At 37.6% G+C, this 20946-nt stretch overlaps 1 protein-coding gene across 2 annotated transcripts; it reads left to right on the top strand.

Moving 5' to 3' along the window:
* Window positions 1-264: 264 nt before the first annotated feature.
* On the top strand, window positions 265-18298 carry LOC113091346 (coiled-coil domain-containing protein 85A-like). Of its 2 annotated transcripts, XM_026256802.1 has the most exons (5): window positions 265-1177; window positions 2257-3256; window positions 12741-12798; window positions 15081-15117; window positions 17416-18298. In XM_026256802.1, the coding sequence occupies exons 1-5, from the start codon at window positions 941-943 to the stop codon at window positions 17419-17421; spliced, it is 1338 nt and encodes a 445-aa protein (XP_026112587.1). In that variant the 5' UTR covers window positions 265-940; the 3' UTR covers window positions 17422-18298. The 2 variants fall into 2 exon arrangements, with proteins under 2 accessions (XP_026112587.1, XP_026112597.1); XM_026256812.1 differs by lacking the exon at window positions 15081-15117 and having other exon boundaries at window positions 267-1177.
* The last annotated feature ends 2648 nt before the right edge of the window (window positions 18299-20946 follow it).

Raw genomic sequence — 20946 nt, 5'->3', positions numbered from 1 at the left:
TCAGGTCAAACGTAAAAAAGTGTCACTGAATGTGCCAAAGTTAAATAAAGTAAAAACGTGTATATTTATATTATTGTTCTCTTTCAGGGTAGTTTTGTATTTGCTGTCAGGGGCCAATATTAACGTTTTTTTTTTTTTTTTATAAAAAAAAAAAAAATACAAAAACGTAACCTTTCTAAAATGCGAAAGAGGGTTTTCATTAAAATGTTCAAGGTAGATAGCATAGAGCTGTGTAATCAAACGTATGTATACAGTGAATGGCCTAAATCAAGCCCTAATTGCATAATTACCTTACCTTAAGCGAATGTCTGAAACGGTTTCAACAGGGGGGAAGAATTTTAAAAAATTGTAGTGTAGTACCTCAATGTGTCCATAGATGGCGCTTGATCCATATCTAAATGCAACTTTAGCAGCATCACCTCTTGGCAACTCACACACACAAACATTTACGACACACAAGCAGAGACACACACACACACACAGAGAGAGAGAGAGAGTTTACTCGGTCGCTGCAGTCACGCTCATTTCTCCGGAGCTCTGGCTGCGGATGCTGCCGTCTCTCCTCCTCCATCTCCACGAGGATGCTGGAGCGCACAGAGGCGGACGGAGGCGAGCGCATCGGGCCGCCTGAAATCACCCATATCTCGTCGGCTATCCTGTACCGTCACTTTCCCAAACTTACAAGAACTATGAATGGGGGTCGATGCTGAATAATCTGGGCGGACTTGTTCTGTATGCCGCCCCTTCTTTCTAATCGTCAGCTGCATCAGCTGTTGCTCTGGGAAAACTCGAGGCGACTCCCACTCTGAGGGCATCGGATACGGGCATCACTCCACGATGCATCCTCTGTCTTCCTGACTCCTCCTAACACAGCGGATGCTGCCTGCATCATTAATATTTGATCAGCACCTGGTATCACAGCAGCAGCTCGCCACTCCTGATGGAGAAAGCACAATCTGTACAAGCACAGCCTGGATCCAAGGCGCATGAAAGTCCAGCAGAAGACATCTCCAACCTCACGGATGAAGAGCTCCTCCAATGGAGCAAAGAGGAGCTGGTGCAGCGACTCCGAAGGTCCGAAGCCGATAAAATGACCGTCATTCTGGATCACAGTAATCTGATTCGGGAGGTGAACCGCAGCCTCCAGCTGCATCTGAACGAGATCCGGGGGCTGAAGGTGAGTAGCACACCTGCGCTCTCTGAGGATGTGCCACAAGCACCTAGGTGCACATCATTCTTCTTTTGAGAACAACGCACTGAAAATTTTCTTGCTGCATTATATGCTTTTCTTTTGATTAAAACGAAAAGCTTCTGGAAAAAAAAAAAGAAAATTACTTAACACTGATATAAGCAAAGTACCTTAGTTTATTATATATATATATATATATATATATATATATATATATATATATATATATATATATATATATATATATATATATATATAATACACACACACACACACACACACATATATATGTGTGTATTATATATATATATATATATATATATATATATATATATATATATATATATATATATATATATTTATTTATAATTTATAATCAATAATTTATATTTTTTATTTATGTTTGAACTGCTGGTAAAACATCCATTGTGAATGAATGTGAGCATTTCACAATTTTTAACCATGAATGTTACATATAAATAAACATTCATAAAAAAATTCACAGTGTTGTCGAAGGTGTCTAAAAAGGAACAGATTATTTAAAAAAATTCTTTATTATTATTTTTTTTTATTTCAGCTTTATGTCATATTAAGACAATGACCACATCTGTCAAGTTCCATAAAAATAGTCCATATGACACTTGCAAGTTTTTTTTTGAAGCCATGCAATATAGCTTAGTTGACGTTCACTGCAAATATTTTGAAGCTCTTCAATCTTAGTTTCATGTTCATTCATCATGTGTCATGCAAAGTTTGGTAACATTGATGCCAAATCCATTTGGCACTCATGTGTGTCAGGTGAGCTGTTGCTTCAATGGACAAGCAGAGTTTTTTGTCAAATGTGGCACATACAAGAAAATCATAGTTTTAGACTGTTCTATTTTAGATCAGTGTTAGAAATGCATGAGAGCTCTGCTTGAACAACCCCTTTTAACTAGACTTTAGTCTCATAATGAATTATTAAATCAAATAAATGATATGATATAGTTTGTATGGCCTCAAGAATAGCAACATTTTAAAATATGTAAACACATTTTGTATATTTTGTTTTCCCAATTGTGGTGAAGGAGGTAAACCAGAAGCTGCAGGATGACAATCGGGAACTGCGAGACCTGTGCTGTTTTCTGGACGATGACCGGCAAAAGGGCAAGCGGGTGTCGCGTGAGTGGCAGCGTCTGGGTCGCTTCAGTGCCAGCGTTATGCGTAAGGAGGTGGCACTTTATCTTCAGAAACTGACAGAACTGGAGCGCAAGCAGGATGAGGTCATTCGGGAGAACCTGGAGCTTAGGGAACTTTGTCTGCTGATAGACGAGGAGAAAGGAGGCAGTGGAAGGGAAGGAGGCCAAAGTGGGACGGGGTCCATTGGGTGTCGTAACTCCATTGATAGCCAGAGTGGGCTTTTGGTACCCAGCTTGATGCGGGACGTGGGGGACGGAAGCAGTACTTCTAGTGCTGGAAGCGCTGACAGCTCTGAGCATCCACACCATAAGCAGCCACAGCCGCCGTCTAGTGGTGGAATTGGGAATAAAAGCCCAGAGATCCAGAAGGCTCGTCCTGGGAAAAGAGGGGAAGGAGAACGGGTGGAGATCTCCAGTCCTGACCCTCCCGTCCGACACAGAAGCACCAGCCTGGAGTATCCCTTCGTACTGCCTCAGCCCTGCCGACCACGCTGTGGCTCCATATCTGTCCCTGACCATCGGCTGATTAGAGGGCTTAGTCCAGAAAAGTACAGTCGATCCCTGGGCCACCGGAGTCCGGAGACTCATCCCAAGCACCATCTGGCTACAGGACAACCCATGAATCCTGAGCTCTACATCCAGAGGCACAGGGGCAGCTTAGGAAGTGGGCCTGGGAGTCCAGAAGCTAGACACCTGCTGCTAGGAACATCAGAGCTCCACCATGACAAAAGCAAGCTGGGAGGAAGTAGTCCTGAGATGCTGAGGCACCAGTACAGCATGAGCCCTGAACATGGGAAGTTTGGCAGCCCTGGTAGAGAGATGTCACCTCGGAGATTGGCAGGAGAAGAGCTGTCGCCACACCATCGGAGCCTTTACAATGGCGTAAATGGTGGGTCTGACTTGCAAAATTTCACATATTTAAAAAACACTGAAGGTGTGCTTTTATGCCGGAGAAATATATCTCCTTTCTCAATTTTTATCCCATGTTCACCAGTTTAGTATTAGCTAATACACAAAAATATGATCTGATAAATGGTAAAATGAGAAACAGATCTTTAAGAGCTCTGATCAAAAAATTTGCACGTTTCCATTTTTTGATATTGATATTGTCACGTTCAAGTGCTTTGTTGTTGGAAAGAAAAGGAATCATGGAGTATGGCAAATTTATTCTTGCCTATTTCTTGGGGAATTTTTATTAAAGCCATATATATAGAAGATATTTAGCCAGTATCCAACCATGAGTACATTGTATCCCATTCATTGGCAACCATATAAACATTACCCATTCTGTTCCTGGCACTATCCTGCAGAGTTTACATCTGAAACAGCCTGAAAAAGCTAATCAAGATTATTAGATACATCTGGTGTTTGGCCAGGTTGGAGTTCAACTCTGCAGGACATAAGACGTCTAGAAGCAGGACTGTACACCCTAATCTAGCAATATAGTGTCAAATAAATGTTATAAATGCTGTGTAAAATATACATAATATGCATCATACGGTTATTTACACATTTGGTTTTCTCCTCTGCCATGTTTAAAGTTTATGGCCCGCTCAGCTCTGAAACTCTTGAGTTTCCCAATCATAAATATGGCTCCTGAGGCCATTAATGTCCAATTTCCAATTTCCGATAACCGCAATATTACGTGAAGGCAGCATAACCCTGATCTCTAATGATTGCTGATGTCGAGGTCTTTGCAGTTTTCTTCAGACTAGCCTGCCACCCACAGCCAGATTGCAATGGACTCTGCTGAAGTTACTCACGATTGGCTCATCCATCTTGAAACACAGTTAATTATTTCTCCAGAGACACCAGACCTATGCCTGGTATCAATGAGTATCAAATCTAAACAACTGGACACTGCGTTAGATGTTACCATACAGACAGTGTCCTATTTTGCATCATTTAAGAAATGCACATCTCTAGTACTAGTACTAAAAATGTACAATAGCGTGGTTTGGTACTAAGAGGTCCTCTATAGAGAATACTATGGAATACCATGTATTAAAAACCATTGAATTTACATTAGCAAAAACCATCACAAAGATCATGCTAATGCAGGACCAATACTTCAGCATGCATGCACACACATAATAGGTGAAATGATAAATCATATGCTTCATTTAAAATCACACACTGAGTACACCTGAAGAACTTTCTTAGTCTGTTAAAAAAGTATGTTCTACATATGTGTGCAGTAAGAATGTAATTGGGACTTCTACATCCGCCATATTGGCTTTGTCATGTGTCGTTTCACTGCCATTCACAACTCTTCTTCTTCAGCGTCATGGAATAGTAAAATGTAGCATTTATATAGCAGGGAAGTTGACATATTCAGACATAACTCTAAGCTTTGTCTTTCTGCTGCTTTATGTAAGTACTTTATGAAATTGCTAGCTTGTGAGAGAAAAGATGTTGACTGTTCAAAATCTCATGATTTTAAATAAACACACACAAACACACACTAGAGAAATGGTTCAAATCAAAGGCGCTAGGCAGCTATGTGCATATCCCACAGCTGCAGATAACGATTTCTACAGGAGAACATGCTGAGTAGCCCATAGTTCACACCGTCCATAAAACACTCACCTCAAGGTGAAAGATGTGACTCACTTTGCATTCATTAGCTTCAAGAAATGCCCCCTTAAGGTGAAATAAGGACCAAGAAAGAGCAGATTGATGTCCATATTTAAATAACTCAAAATACAGAAGAACTTCTTTAGCTGACTCTCTACAGTTACATTAGCTTCCCTCATATCAGATAAGATTTATTTGTTACGTTTACGGTAGCACCTTCCTGGTGACGAAATAACATTCTCTCACTGTCAAAATGAAATCGATAATAGTTGTTGAAAGATATTAGCTTTACAACTGGCAAAGAACCACAAGAATGGCTTTCAGCTCAGCACTAACAATAAAAGGTAATTGCTAACAAGATGACTGTTGTTGTTGGATACTGTGGTTTCAGCATTGTCCTACGTGTCTGTAATGCTGCTGTAGACATTTGTCACTGTCACAGTCTCTTCTGGTGTTGGTCCCAAAGGAAAAACCACACGTCCACTGACCCTGTAACACTTCCACATCATCCATATCTTCCTCTGAGCGACCCTAATGCAGCTCTGAAATGCTTTGCAGTGTTGATGATCTAATAGAGTGTGTGGAAAGTATTGGTTTTAAAGGGGTAGTACACTACAAAAAAGAAAACCTATAAACATTTTCCCACCAAACTAAATAAGATATTTTGAAAAACATTGTTCTGGCATCTGTATTTGTTGGTTTTACAGAGAATCGATCAGTATTGTCAGCATTTACTGTTGCGGTCATGGTGCCTAGACAGCCAATGCTATTTATTTATTTTGTAGTAAACTGCATTTTTAAGTTATATTACTGTCATATCAAAGTTTAACCAGGATTATATCACAGTTGTGACATAAGAGCTGTATGTCTATTTGCAGACCGGCATGATGGAAGTCTTTACCATATTGACATTGCATTATGTAGCTATTAATTCAAATGGAGTGTGTTGCAGTGTGTGCAGTTGGTACAAATCATAAACGTAGTATTTGTTGTGGGAATTAAACTTGTGCGTAGCTCTGGATGATCCTGTAAGAGGTTTTCAGAGAATTATTATTTTTCTGCTTTCTTAGCGTGCGGCTATTATTCAAAAAGCCAGAGCACATGATCATAAACATCACAGTGACTTCAGCCAACAAAGTTCAGATAAATGAGCATCTAAATAACAGCGTCACAAGACAATCCCTCTGCGTTTTTCGCTGAAATCCTGCATGAAAACAAGCCCCTCTTGACCTCATCTAAACTAATCTATATGCCATCCTGCTGCTAACCTTTTTTCTGGGTAAGACGCAGGGCGGCTTTATTTGGACTTTGCATGGGAATCACGTTGTACAGTAGCTAATGCTGTCGGCTCATGCTGGAAATTCACATGAAAGCTGTTTCCATACAGGCAGTATTTGGCAGCATCTGTCAATATTCTGATGACTTGAAAAGTCTGAACATTTAAATGAGGGCATTGTTTTATAGGCAGAGAAAAATGGGTGCTCCATTCTTTGTTTCTCTCTCTATCGCTTGGCTCAGATTTGTATTTATATTTTTTTGCTGACCCCGCACAATGAACAGATGGAGGGACCAGAGTGTTTGTTTTTAAACAGAGCAAGGTTAAAGGACCGGTTCACCCAAGAATGAAAGTTCTGTCATCATTTACTCACCAACATGTCATGCCAGACCCGTCCTGTCTCTTCTGTGGAACATTTTTAATAATACAGTATTCAATCTTTTCCATCCAGCTGTAGTGAGCTTTGCAAACTAAGCACCATAAAAAATAAAAATCATAAAAGTATTCCATGTGACCCAGAAGCCATACAATAGCATGGAGCGATTGTGAAATAAATTTGAATTTGAAGTCATTTGAAGCTGACATCGCTGCTTCTCTCATAAACTCAGTGACATGATCATGTTTTCTAGCATGTTGAATTACATCAGTGTGCTTGTTTTAGCTTTTCTGCTTAAAACTTTTGAAACTCTTATGCATGTGAGATTTCTTTCTCAGCTACTTTCACTTCAGTTCCAACTCTGGCAAATCTCAGACCTTCCTAATAATTCAGATGAGAGCGAGGCTTTAAAAGAGGAGACAAAGCGGCCATTACACGACTTCTGATAATACAGAAGTCAGACCTCTTCAGTCTCAAACTCTCAGTCTCCAGGGAAGCCTGTGGTTTAGGCAGACCTGTATCTGAAATGGGAGTGTGTTAGTTTGAGCCTTAATGTTGTGTGTGCTCCTATGTGATCTTGGGAGATAGCCCCCTCTGACTCCGGCTCTAAATTTAGCCCAGAAGCTGACGGCTTTCTTAATGTTTACCTCCACACATACAGTAGGCAAAGACCTTTCCCCCACTTCCACTAACAGTCTTACAGGTGTCCTGCTGAATAATCAGGTAAACACTCAAGCCCTTGCTAATTTAATTTCATTTCATTTCAATTTAATTTAATTTCATTTCATTTAGCAAAGTTTACACCCTTTATAATAAAAGTTACATTAAAAAAAAAACTAAAGTAATTTTATTTTATTTTATTTTAGTAATACAATTTTAATTTTGTAATTTTACTGTATAATGGTTCCATTTTTTTTACATATTTATTTTAGTTAAAATTACAAATATATTGTATAGGGAAGGTTGCATTTGTATTATTTTATTTTATAATTTGTTTTTAGAAAATAAATTAAATTTTACTTAAGTACAGTTTACACTTTTAACAAATTATTGTATAGTGAAGTTTACATTTTTGTTTTATTTAATTTAAATAATTTTAGTAAAGGTTACATTATATTTTATTTTATTTTAGTACAGTTTATACTCTTTAACAAGTTATTATTAAAGGTTGCATTTATTCTATTTTATTTTCAGTTAAAAGACACCAATGACTTTGGTTGTAAAAATATAAAAATAATTAGGCAATAACATCAACTGTGTCCAATAGAAATTTAATTTACAAATCTAAGATGCAAAAATATGTAAATATTATTTTATATAAAGGTGAAAAAACTAAAAAAGGAACTGACTCGCATGTGAAATTTATTGAATGATATATATGGGCTCCTTGTCTTCTTTAGCATTGTTTAACTGATGCTCAAAAATGTTATAGAGAGTAATAGGCTTACATTTAGGCAGTGGCCAGGTTTAAGGTTAAGGTTTTAACAAAAACAGGATCTGGCAAGTTAGAAAACGTCCTATAATTCTTCCCCTGTGCACCATATTTGAGTGTTTTTTTTTCCCTGGGAAAGAATATTACAGTGAGCTCTTAGTCATGGGCCTCTAATGGATTGTCACGGCGGGCTCAGCTCAGATTGTTGAGTCATGGCTTTGTGTGAGGATTGTACGTTTCTCAAAAAAAAAAAAAAAAAACCCTGCATCTCCACGTGTTTTTGCACCATGCATAGCTGCAAAAACAACTGTTTTCTGACAGGTTTCCTATTTCCATGTATTTCAGCAGTAGCACACAGTAAAATCCTGTTGTTTTTGTGTTTAATATGAAAATAATAAGTTATGTGTGTGATTAAGAAAACTAAATCTGAACTGAACGTGACTCTGTCTGAAGGGATATGGTTTAACACAGTCGTGAGATGCATGAATGTGCTGTGAGCTTCATTAGGCAATGACCTTCAGTTTGCATGCTCTGAGAGGTCCATTGTGGCTATTCTTTGGATGATACAGTATATGACATTATTTTAGTGTGTTTAAAAGTGCTGTAAGCAATTTCAGCTCTTTTTACTTGAATCACACAACCAGCAAAATTGAACAGACAAAATAATTAGCATTCAGAGAGAATTTCCACGGTCGCTGAAACATCTTTTCTTTTTATTCATTTATTTTCGCCGAGTCTAAGGGCTTTAAATCTCAGAAATTAGATTTTGGTTAATCTTTAATTTCACAGATTATTTTTCTGCACAGTTGTTATGCTACAACAAGAAATTAAAGCATATGGCAAACATTGAGTCTCATTCACTAAATATGCGTAGGCACAGATTTTTGCCTGAAATGTGCGTACGGACGTTTTCACGAATAAATCATGATTCATCAAAAACTTTCGTACTAAAATTTATTCTAAATGTACGAAAAGATTCAAGAACAACTTATACCACACGTACGCATTAATCATGGCATGTAGGCATGGCACACTTGGTAGGCTACTGCTTGAAGACATCGCGGTGCGTGCTCTAAGGAGAGAGCGCGTCTTTAGAGAGCGCACAGATATGTTCGCGGAGAGTGACGAATAGCTGTTCAGTCGCTTTAGGTTGCCCAGAGAAGTCCTCATTGATTTATTCAACTCACTGGAACAACACCTAAGCCACATCACCAACCACTCTCACCCTATACCACCTTATCTCCAAGCCTGTGTTTAACCCATACTTCCTTTTTACCTGTGCCCGTTATGCCAGTGGATACACTTTTAAATAACAAATAATTTTTCCTGGCTTCCACCCCCGGCAGCAAAACCTCACGTTCATTATCGTTAAAGTTATTTTTCTTTGTCTTTTGTTTCGGTGCCATAATTGTCTTTCTCTGTACAAGTGCCTCGTTGTGGAAAGCCCTTATATGGAGCTGGTTTGGGCGTGAATTATGCTAATTACTGACCACATGCACGCGGGCGCTCATTTAGAAGACTCCAAATTCACTAACAGAAGAACGAGCTTAAGAACAAGCTCATGTGCGTACGCACGTGTTGTGAATTAGGCGGAAAGTTATCGTGAGAAGTTCAAATGTGCGTATAAATAAGAAAATTGTACGCACCCATTGTCATTTTTCATGCATTTTTTGCTGCATATATTGCTAAAGTCCCAAGAATGGAGCAAAATCTGATCTGGTTACAAAAGACATATTTCCTCTGCAGAGGCTGATGTTTGGAGAACATGCAGAATTAGGGTCATTAGAAGTGCAGATGTATGAAAATAATTAACTAAGACAACATCTGTGCTTTTATAGGCAAGTATTTATGAAACTACTTGGAATTATGCCTTTGAATAATAAAAATGACGGTACAAATAGATTGCAAGCAAATGTCCACATTGGTGAAAAAAATAATAATAATATTTTTTTTTCCAAAAGTGTGTGCAAGTTGACCTTATGATGTCTATATCGATTTATAACTGTTTTATTTTAATTATTAATTCCAAATAACTGAGAATAGAGCAAGTAGCTCTTCTTCTTAGTGAATTTTGTGACCCCCCCCCCCCACTTTCAGAGCTTAAGCATTTCCATGATCTGTAAAAATATAGGACATTCTCCCATAATCCCTGTTTTACAATGATGGAAATGTGTAAGTCTGTGTGCATTTGCTGTAGCAGTGTGTTTGTGTATTTGTTATAGAGATGGGAGAATGTGAAAGAGATATTCATCTTGACAGAAGTTTGTACAAATATGAAATCACACATCTTGACCTCAGTGACCCCTCTCAGGATAGGCTCTATCTGACAGATCCGAGTCACAACACATTGCATGAATATCAGCCCATGAGCTCTCAGGGCAAATTGAACATTATAAGCTACCAGCCAAGAAGCGCAGTGACATTATAAAAGCCCACACAATGCAATTTCAATATTCAAGCTCAAGAGCTAAACGCATGCTTAGGGCATTATTATAACGTAAAGCCTTGTATAATGATTGTTAATGTTAATGGTATAGGATGCAACAAGATTTTGATATCATGCCATGTTCAGCATAAATGATCTATTAATTCAATAACCCCAAAAGACTTCATACTTAAAAAAAAATGTTTTAAAGGCCTTTTAGTATAATTGTATAAATGTTCACCTTCAGGTCGTAGAACACGTTTTGCTATTACACTGTCAGTAATATTCAACATGAACACTTTGAATGTATTCATCAGTTTTTAGAAAAATCATGCATTACAGTATATATCAGACATTTGATTAAAGTTTATTTGTTCATCTCTCAGTCTTCATTGTAATATACGTTTTGACCTTCACAATAAAAAACTACAGAGCTTTGATAATAAAATTAAGCATTTAAATATCATTGTGATAATACATTATTGGCAGATATAGAGTGACAACTGATGTATTTATGCGTGACATTGATTTACATTATAATCTGTCAGAATAATCTTATTTTTGGTCATAGAAATCTCAGCAAATTAACCAAATTGTCTATTTATGGTCAGTTTTGCTCTCTTCTTCTCAAACTTTAAAAATTGAATGGAACAAATTTGTCATTTGTAAAAATGTGTAGCCCTTTTTGCTTTAAAGTCAAAATAAAATGGAAGTAGCAACAGATATTTTCTCCCATTTATATGTCAGTCATGATTTGTTGTATACTGTGCAATGGGTTCATAAGTGCACTAAATGATCGGAGGGGTCCTGCATCTGTCACATATGTCAAAAGTCTCTGTAACATTTTGGCCCAATAACATTTTGATTAATATTTATGAGGCCAAAACAAATAAAACCATAAACATGGGTAAATCAGAATCACAATATCTTCTCTAACATGCATTTAAAAAACAGATAGGATGAATTTTTATACCAATCCAGCAAAGCCTGATGATCATGTCATCCAGTATGATTTGAGTACACTGTGCTTCAATGGACACAAATCTGTCTTGATTGCATGATACTGGGAACCCTTGGTTTTGATTTGTTTCATCAACAAATATTGATTTGATCCTTATCCTTGATCATCCTTTGAGCATTTGTGGAGCAGAGTCCAAAACCTCTTTGTCGTTCTTATTATCTTCTGTTTGATCAAAGCAGAGGGTCTATCTCTCTCCAGGACATCAGTTTTGCTCTGCGTTCCCGGTTGTTCCTGGGCTTTATCCGCTTTCACGTTGTGAATGTTAGCGGATAAACTGGCCAGGATTTCTGCTAAAGCCTCCTAAAGTGTTTCTTAGAAGTCCACAGCCTGGCATGAATCTTTTATGGCTGACTGCGCATGCACGCCTGAAGCAAATATGATAACGAGATGAAAAAACAGAAGTGGTGAATGAAACAGAGCACTACTGATGCCGGCTTAATGGAGGAGAGTTCAGGAAGAATGGATGTGTCATCACTATCTGAATGAATATCGAATGACTTTGAACAGTTCAGAGTACAGGAAAACTGGCTAAGCCTTGATGAGCCTGCCAATGAAAGGTGCATGTCAGTAGCTACTCTTAAGAAGAGTCTGAATGAGAATGTAGAAGTGACACTGTGAATTGTATTTAACCATATGCTCTTACTCTGGTAAATACACCATCCACAAAGTGAGGTTTTTCAGCCCAAAGGACTGGTACTGTGTCTGCTTGTGTGTGTGTTTGACGGGGCAGCATATGGGAAAAGCAGACAGGTTCACAGTTGATTTAGTCTGGGCAGACATGCAGGAGAAAATGTTGTCGCCAGGCTCTGTAAAGAAGGAAAACAGGAGGGTTTGCCTGTGGTCTCCAGTGTGCAACTAAACCTTAAAAAGAGAAAATAACTACTCAGGCGCTGTGAGGGCAACAAATTATGTCAAGAGCCTCTTATTTCCTACAGACCACCCTCGGTGTCAGCCTTAATGTGCACAAACCACAATGAAATTTACCAACACCTCTGTGAAAAGCCAGATCTAAATGCTTTTCATTCTGTGCCCGTTTTTGAGGACTGTATTATGACAATAAGCTGCTATAAGTCATCTCAAGGACAACAGCAATTGCCCATTTTTCAGTGTCCTTGGTTCCTTGATTTTTTTTGGCATCTACTTTATGGTTCCATGAAGAAACTTAAACATAAATGGAAACTTTCCAGTATATATAATGACATCACAACCTTGATGCACTGCAAAAACTGAATATAACTGTAAAAAATTTTTTTTTTATCTTCACAGCTTTGATATCAGCAGGATGTTGCAGCAACAACTGCAGGAACGTGAAGCTCTGGGACAGGTGAGTTCAGCTCAAATGACTTCGGCTCTGTTCCAAAACCAAGTGAGCTGCCTACATAGACAGCATTTTAAGGCATCACTGGTGTGCTCCTGAAGTGAAAGCTATTTCAAAACAGTAGGCAGCTAAATAATGCTGCCTTACAAGAAAGAGCAACAGCTAAGGCAGCATTCTATCCTTTGCTGATGGATTGCAACAAACTACAGTAAGTGCAGATTTTCTGTAAATATGACAAAATGACAAATGTAAACATAATTTATTTAAAGTATCAATGAAAAAAAAAAAGTTCCAAGTGATTACAAATTGAATTATTCTACCAAATATTTACATACCAACAAACTCACTGAAATAGTTCCACAGTTCTACAGAAAAAAACAAGTTGCAGAGAAAGGCTGTCTGGCTGTCTCCTTCGAGGACAGCCAGAAACCTAGGAGTTGTGATGGATCATCAATTAAGCTTCACTGACCACATTGCTACAACGACCCGGTCCTGCAGGTTTGCCTTATACAACATTAGGAAGATTAGACCCTTCCTGTCAGAGCAAGCAACCCAACTTCTTGTCCAAGCTCTTGTTCTCTCTAGACTGGACTATTGTAATGCTCTCTTGGCGGGCCTTCCTGCATGTACTGTCAAGCCCCTGCAAATGATCCAGAATGCAGCAGCGAGGGTTGTCTTCAATGAGCCAAAAAAAGCTCATGTTACTCCTCTCCTCATCAGGTTACACTGGCTACCAGTAGCTGCTCGCATCAAATTCAAGGTACTGATGCTTGCCTACAAGACGACCACTGGGACGGCACCAACTTACCTAAACTCACTGGTTAAATCCTATGTGCCCTCAAGAAGTTTGCGTTCTGCAAGTGAACAACGCCTTGTGGTGCCATCCCAAAGAAATTCAAAATCACTCTCACGGACCTTTTCCTGGACTGTGCCCAGCTGGTGGAATGACCTCCCAATCTCAATTCGTACAGCTGAGTCTTTACTCATTTTCAAGAAACATCTAAAAACTCATCTTTTTCGCCTGCACTTAACCTTCTAACACCAGTACTTTTCCTTTTCTTGTCTCTTTTTTCATTTAATAAAAAAAAAAAAAAAAAAATTATATATACCTGGCTATGCGTTCTATACTAGACTAACTGAGACTTGTCATGGCACTTGTATTCTGTTGTTGTTCTCTTGTTGACCTGACTGCTTCTATTGTTCTCATTTGTAAGTCGCTTTGGATAAAAGCGTCTGCTAAATGATTAAATGTTAAATGTTAAAATGTTAAATGTTAAGAAAGAGAATCTTTCAAAAATCTAACCACCACAAATCCAGAGACACCAAAATGCTCATTATATTAAGTAGGTACACAGAATTGTATTTCCTGGCAGACTGACCTGCTCACCCCGGCTCCCGGAAATTGTGAAGCAGTCAGAGTTCTGTCTGATCTGATTTTCCCAAGTGCTTTCCAGTTTTGTGTGCAATATGCATGAACAGACTGTGCTGTCTGAGGCTGATCCTAATGGGGTTGCTGTCTATAGAGCATTTCAATTTTCATTTCAGTTAGAGGGCTGTCAAAAAGAGACGTAACACAGCAAGGCAGCTTACTATAGTTAAAAACAGAGCTCACATGTCCCCATGCTCCATGCATATATGCATCCATATGTGTATGAATACAATGGTAGAGGTGACTCTGTCTATCAGGGATCTCATAAGGATGCCCAGCAGGGGCAGAAAATGTTTTTGTTCATATTTAATAGCTGAAAGGCAGACGTTTGTCCTTAGGGATTACTCACCAATCCCATCAAGATTTCACAGGGATTATGATTTTCCCCTTGATTTTCAATTTGTTGTAATTAAAGACACCAACTTCCATGCCATACAGGGATGATTTCTGTAATCCTCTTGTAAAACCTGTCAATAAATGTTAAATGTTGTCATCATTTACTCACCTTCATGTTCAGACCCCTCCCTGTATTATTGCCTTTCCTCTGTATAACAAACAAATATTATATATACTGTCAAGCTCCCAAAAAAACCCTTTGCTGGAGTTCTCAAGTGTTATTTATGCTTGCATTTAGTCGACAAAAGCAAGTTTGAAAAATGCTGCATATGTTTAAAATACAATAGAGGCACTTCAGAAGACTTGAAATATAGAGCACAAGTCCTATGGAGTTCATTTCTGGTGGCTTTTAGCCTATTTTGGAGCTTGACAGTATAAATCACCATCCATTTTACTTGAATGAATAACTAAAGCCCTCCTGAAGATCTCTTTTTTTTGTTCTTGTTGTTGTTTTGTTTCACAGAAAAACGAAACTTATACAGGGTGAGAACAAAACAGAGGTTAGTAAATGATGACACATGTATGTATGTGAAGACCACATTAAATCGCTCTACATATTTCTGTCCAGTGTTGAAATAAGATGTATTTGGAATAGCAAGAGTAGTATGCTAGTATTGTCATGACCTGGCTCTAAAGCCATGACAAAAATAGAAGGACGCAGTTTTAAATGTATTATTATATTTTTATTATTATATATTATTATTTATTATGAAATGTATTAACTAAACAAAAACACAGATACAACCACTAACATAACATAATACAACCGTGAAGTGTGAACATCAGTAAGGTCAGTAGAATGAGGTGCATGTTTGGATGAATGGAACGTATACTGTTGCGTGTTGCATGAACAAAGCAATTATTGCACGGGTGAGAAGGGCTCTCCCTTAACAAAGAGAGTGCTAGGTTTATGAAGGGCGTGAAACACCTGGGCCCAGGTGTCCCCAATCTCACTGACAACCGATAGCCACGCCCCCTACAACAAAGAACAAACCAGACACAAGGAAACAGGCCAGACCTACAGGCCATCACAGTATACAACTCTAAAATAAGCTACTTTTCTTACTGAAAATGTAAAAACTAATCGGCTGCTGGCATTTGATGGGAAAAAATCGATGCATGTGCATTATTAATTGTACTGAAGGTGCACTTGTAGTGTATTTCAAATTTTAAAAGTCCGTTTTAAAAAATGTACTTGCAGATAATATAATACTTGAAAAACTAAATTTTTTTCAGTTGTTCTTTAACACTTTTAAAAAGTGCACTTTGTAATACTTTATACAATTATTTTGGTGTTGACGAACATATCAAAGCACACGTAAAGCACGTATAATTATAATTTGCTTATTGTTACTATATTTTAAGTGAAACTCAATTTTATCATTACAATAGTATAATATTTAAATATGGGATGTACAAGTTTCAGCAAAAATTACACAAAAAGAACAGAGATGGAAAAGCTCTAAATTCAAAACTGTTCCACAGAAGTAACACACTTTGGTGGATGTTAGTTTTTCTAACAAAATATCCATAATATTAACCAGGTACAGGTAAAGTATGTTTTTTACCATAAATGATTCGCCTGTGGACTTACACATATTGCATAGACAATAGAAATAACTATAAAAAAAATTACTTAGATTACTATTACTTAGAAGTGTACACTTACAGTAAGACCTTAATGTACTTAAGTGTAGTACTTATGTACTTAAGTTCAAGTAATCACACATACATGTAAGTTTTAATTCAGTTTAATTTTATTGTAAATGTAATTAAGAGTCTGAAAATGGTATGCACTTAAGTTTATTCTTTTAAGGCCAATTTACAAGTTTTTCCAACATACTGCTCATGATATTAACAAGGTACTGTATAGGTAAAGTATATTTTAGTTACAAAAAATGCGTTCACTGTGGACTTATACATATTGAAAAGACAATAGAAATAATTTTGAAAAAGTAGTGCACTTAAAGAAAGACCCTAATGTACTTTGGTGAAAAAGCAACCTTCAACTAAGTTCAACTAATCACAAAAAATGTAAGTTATGATACAATTTCATTTAGTTGTAAATGTAACTAAGTATCTGAAAATGCTATGCGCTTAAGTATATTTTTTTAAGGCCAATTTGTTAGGTTTTGCAACATAGTGCTCATAATATTAACCAAGCTAAAATATATTTTAGTTACTATAAATGGATTCGACTGTGGACTTGTGTAAAGACAATAGAAATAATTATGAAAAAGTAGTGTACTGACATTAATATACTTAAGTTCAAATAATCACACTTAATATAAATGTAAATTATAACACAATTCAATTTAATTGTAAATCAAATGTGATTGTGTGTCCTTTTCATCCTTTTAAAACCAATTCACACTGCACAGACAGTCACAGCCAGTGCTGATAGCCAACCCAACAAACTTCCATTTCAGCATGTTCAGTCGGAAAAAAAAAGTGCCGACCAACGCCAACAGGGCTAACAAACTGATCTGACAAAACCCGATGAACATGCCTGTCGATGTTTGTTGGCATCTGTTGGTGCAGTGTGAACTGACTTTAAAAGCATACTAGTTTTGTAATAAATACTATTTTTAATGGTATACTCAAATGTACTTCTTTTTGTACCATGGGAACATCAATATTTAAACAAAAGGTTGTAAATGCATATATGGGCTAAAAGTTTATTTTCCCAAATTTTAAGAGTACACTAGCATGTAGATGTTTTAAAACTCAAAAAATTCTACTTTGGTGTTTTATTGCTGTAAACTTCAACAGCTAAAGCGAAATTTGTGTCTCCACAGTTTTGATGGCTCCTCTTGACCACGCTGTTGCTTGGAGGTTCGGATTGATGCAGGGGCCCCTGGAGCCCAGCTCTCACCAGGCATTCCATCCCTGAGCAGGCAGACCCCCTTTGAGTTTTCATAACATCAATCCCTTTGTGGACCCTCTGGTGCGATCATTTCAGTGGGGACTGGAGCGAGACGCAGGATGTTTTTGGGGTGAAAGATGACCCTGGCACAAACCACAGAAACAGACACACCCACACACGACTATGAGAATCTAAATATCTCCTGTGGTTTACAGATGTTTAACAGTACTTCATTTGGGTAATCAAACACTCGAGCCGTCCCTCTCTCTATATCGTGTCTCTCTGTATCATTCTGAGTAGCAATAGGACACATGAAACACAACGCTGTGGCTTCTCTGAAGGTGCTTCCCTGCCCTTGATGTTTATTTATGCAGTTTCTTTTCAACCAAAGCTATTTGAAATATCTCTATTGCTCATTTTTCATCCAGGCATCTATCAAGGAGTATCAGTATAATGTTTGCTAGTTTTCCATCTCTTGGATCGTTTTTTACATGACTGACACCAGTGCAAGATGTTTGTGTTACGAAAGCAGAATGGACTCTGTACATGTTGTCAGTGACTGAATAACCTCATCAGTGTTTTCACTGATTCTGTGTGTGTATGTGTGTGTGTTTATTGGATTTATTATTCCTTCCCTCCAAGCTCCTGTATATAAGCTAATGAGGTGTTTCTTCACGTTGTTTTATATGCAAAAAATACAGCATAGTACATATAGTAAATTAATGGATTAGTTTTATATGCATATAATGACTATTATTTTTGACTTACAGTCATTATTATAACAATAATAATATGAATATATCTATGTGCAAAATATTAAAGGATTTTCATTATGTACGCTTGCGTGGCATTTATTATTTGTTTCACTAACACTAAAGCGCAAAGCTTCCCAAGTTGCTAATTCAGTCTGTTTTCATGTAAATTAGACTCGTTCTGCCATGTCAGGATGATAGAAAATTAATGAAACCATCGGATTTGTTTTTAAATTGTTTTTATTTTGTCACAATATCATACAGCCATGAAATTAGAAGCTTTTCGCTTTGGTTTTGAGATTGGGCTTCAGGGCCGACCTCAATCCGCTTCATTATTTCTCAAGCAGGACGGCTCCAGTCGGATTTTACTTTTCTGAGCATTTGCTTGTGATGAAATCAACTGATCCTCTTACTGACACCAGAAACAGTGTTTTAAATAAGAACTGTGATGTGCTTTAAGATCCCTGTTAAAAAGGCCTTTTATCACAGAGCTGCATAGACCTTTATGTTCTTTGCAGATGCTTTCTTTTAGTTTCTTAAGAGTTTATTTTTCAGTTTGCAATTCACGGTGGCTTGCACCCAGGTTGCAAATAAAATCAAATCCCTTGTGGGTCTGAGTCTGAAATGTAAAACTAGTGTACTATCCACTGAATACTACACATAATATGCTGTCTTCTATTCTTAAGAAAAAATGCCACAACAAATGTTTCAAGTAGTAGTATCCATGCTATAGTCAAAATTCTCATCACATTGTATTTTTAAATGTAGCTGTTTGAAAATGTCTTAAAAGCTGTTAGCCCAATCAAATCATGAATCAAACATTTTACAAACTGAGACTGTAATTATTTAATTATTATGCACAGTGCATAGTATATACTGCAGAAACAATAGTAAATTAATAGAGTTTTCACTCATTTAATAATACATATTTATACAGAACCATACAGAAGTCTTATTTGCTAGAAGATTTTTCTGCTGCTGTGAAAAGGATGTGCGCAACAGATTCACTTATCTATGAATCAATATCAGTTTCAGTTTCAAACAAACTGATCCACTTTAGACTGTATGCCTGATGTGGAGAGTAAAGGAGAGACAGGCAGTGCAGTGTGATTAAGACGCATCCTTGCCAGTGCAGGCGAGCTGACAGAGGGCTGCTCTCTCAGGTTCCCTGAGCTGCGCCCAGATCCGCTCTGCTGCATTGCAGTACAGTAAAGGAAAGATGTGAATGCTAGGGAAGTGAGGAGAGCGGTAGGTAAGCAGAGATGGCAGAGATGAGCACAGGAATGGTGGAGAAAAGATGAATTTGATCGAGGAAGTTTGAGCGATTGGAACTGTAGTGGGATAAGGAACAGAAAAGTTATGATTAAAGGGAAGGTGTGTTAGAGAAGTTGTGTTAGAGGGAGGGTGGTTCAACAGAGGAGTGTAAATTTGCTGAAAGGAGGTGCAGTAAAGAAGTTAAATGCACAGAGGAGAGGAGATGATATGATTATAGGGAAGAGAAATTATGATCAGATGGCAGGAGGTGTAATAGAGAAATTATTTTTAAAGGGGAAGGGGTGCATTAAAAGAAATTAAATTAGAAGGAAGGAGGCGAGGAGAGGAGCTATGGCAGCAGAGAAATATGTGCAGTATAAGACTTACAATTGAAGGACAAGGCAGTAGAGTGGGTATTATAAAAGGGAAAAAAATAGTTATAATTTGAGGGAAAGGAGCAGCTGCTGAGTTATGATAAAAGACAAAGGCACAATACAGGTGTTAAGATTGGAGAGAAGGAGGTGCTATAGCAGAGTTCATAGATATAAAAAGTAGGTGTAATTAAGGAGTAATGTTATAGAGAATGAGGAGCAAAATAAGTTTTGTTTAGAAGGAAGGAGGTGCGGTAGAGGAGTAATGATTAAGATATTTGCAGTTGTGGAGTTGTGATAAAAGAAAAGGCAGAATGCAGGAGATATGATTAGAGGGCAGGAGTTTTAGTTTTAAGGAAGTAGGTGCAGTAGCTGAAATATGATTCGATAGAAAAAGGTGCACCAGAGGAGTTAATCATTATAAAGAAGGAAGTGTAAATGTGGATTAACGCTATAGAGGAGGAGGAGCATAAACGGAGCTATGATTAGAGGGAAGGAAGTATAGTAGAGAAGTTATTGTTTTAAAGAAGGAGGTGCAGCAGTTGGTTTCTGATTAGAGAGGAGGCACAGCAGACAAGAAGAGTTAATGATAAAAAGGAGGTGTAATTTAGGAGTAATGGCTATAAAGGAGAAGGAACATAATGAGTTGCAGAGGAAGGAGGTGCAGCAGAACAGTAATGATTAAAGGAAGTACACTTGAGGAGTTATAAAAAAGAGGAGGCACAATACACAAGATATGCTTAGAGGGAAGGTGGTGCAGTGCAGAGAGGTGTTAATTATAAAAGAGGAGGTGTAGTTGAAAAATAATAGCTATAAAGAAGGAAGTGTGTTAGAGGAGTTATGTTAGAGGCTAGGGGATTACAATTAGGATAAGAGGGAGTTATGAAGGAAGCTATTATTAGAGGGGGTAAGGTGCAGAGGTGAGAGGGTTTTGATTATAGAAAAGATGGTGAAGTACAAAAGAGAGAGATAATGAGAGGGTAGGAGGTGCAATAGAAGAATTATGATTAGAGGGAAGAGAGCAGTAGAAGAAATAGGATTAGAAGGAAGGAGGTAAGGGGGTGCATAAGATAACTTATCATTAAA

The sequence above is a fragment of the Carassius auratus genome, chromosome 6 (assembly GCF_003368295.1).
Source record: "Carassius auratus strain Wakin chromosome 6, ASM336829v1, whole genome shotgun sequence".
Lineage (NCBI taxonomy): Eukaryota > Metazoa > Chordata > Actinopteri > Cypriniformes > Cyprinidae > Carassius > Carassius auratus.
The sequence above is the reverse complement of the archived record's forward strand: the minus strand, read 5'-3'. Positions and strand labels throughout refer to the sequence as shown.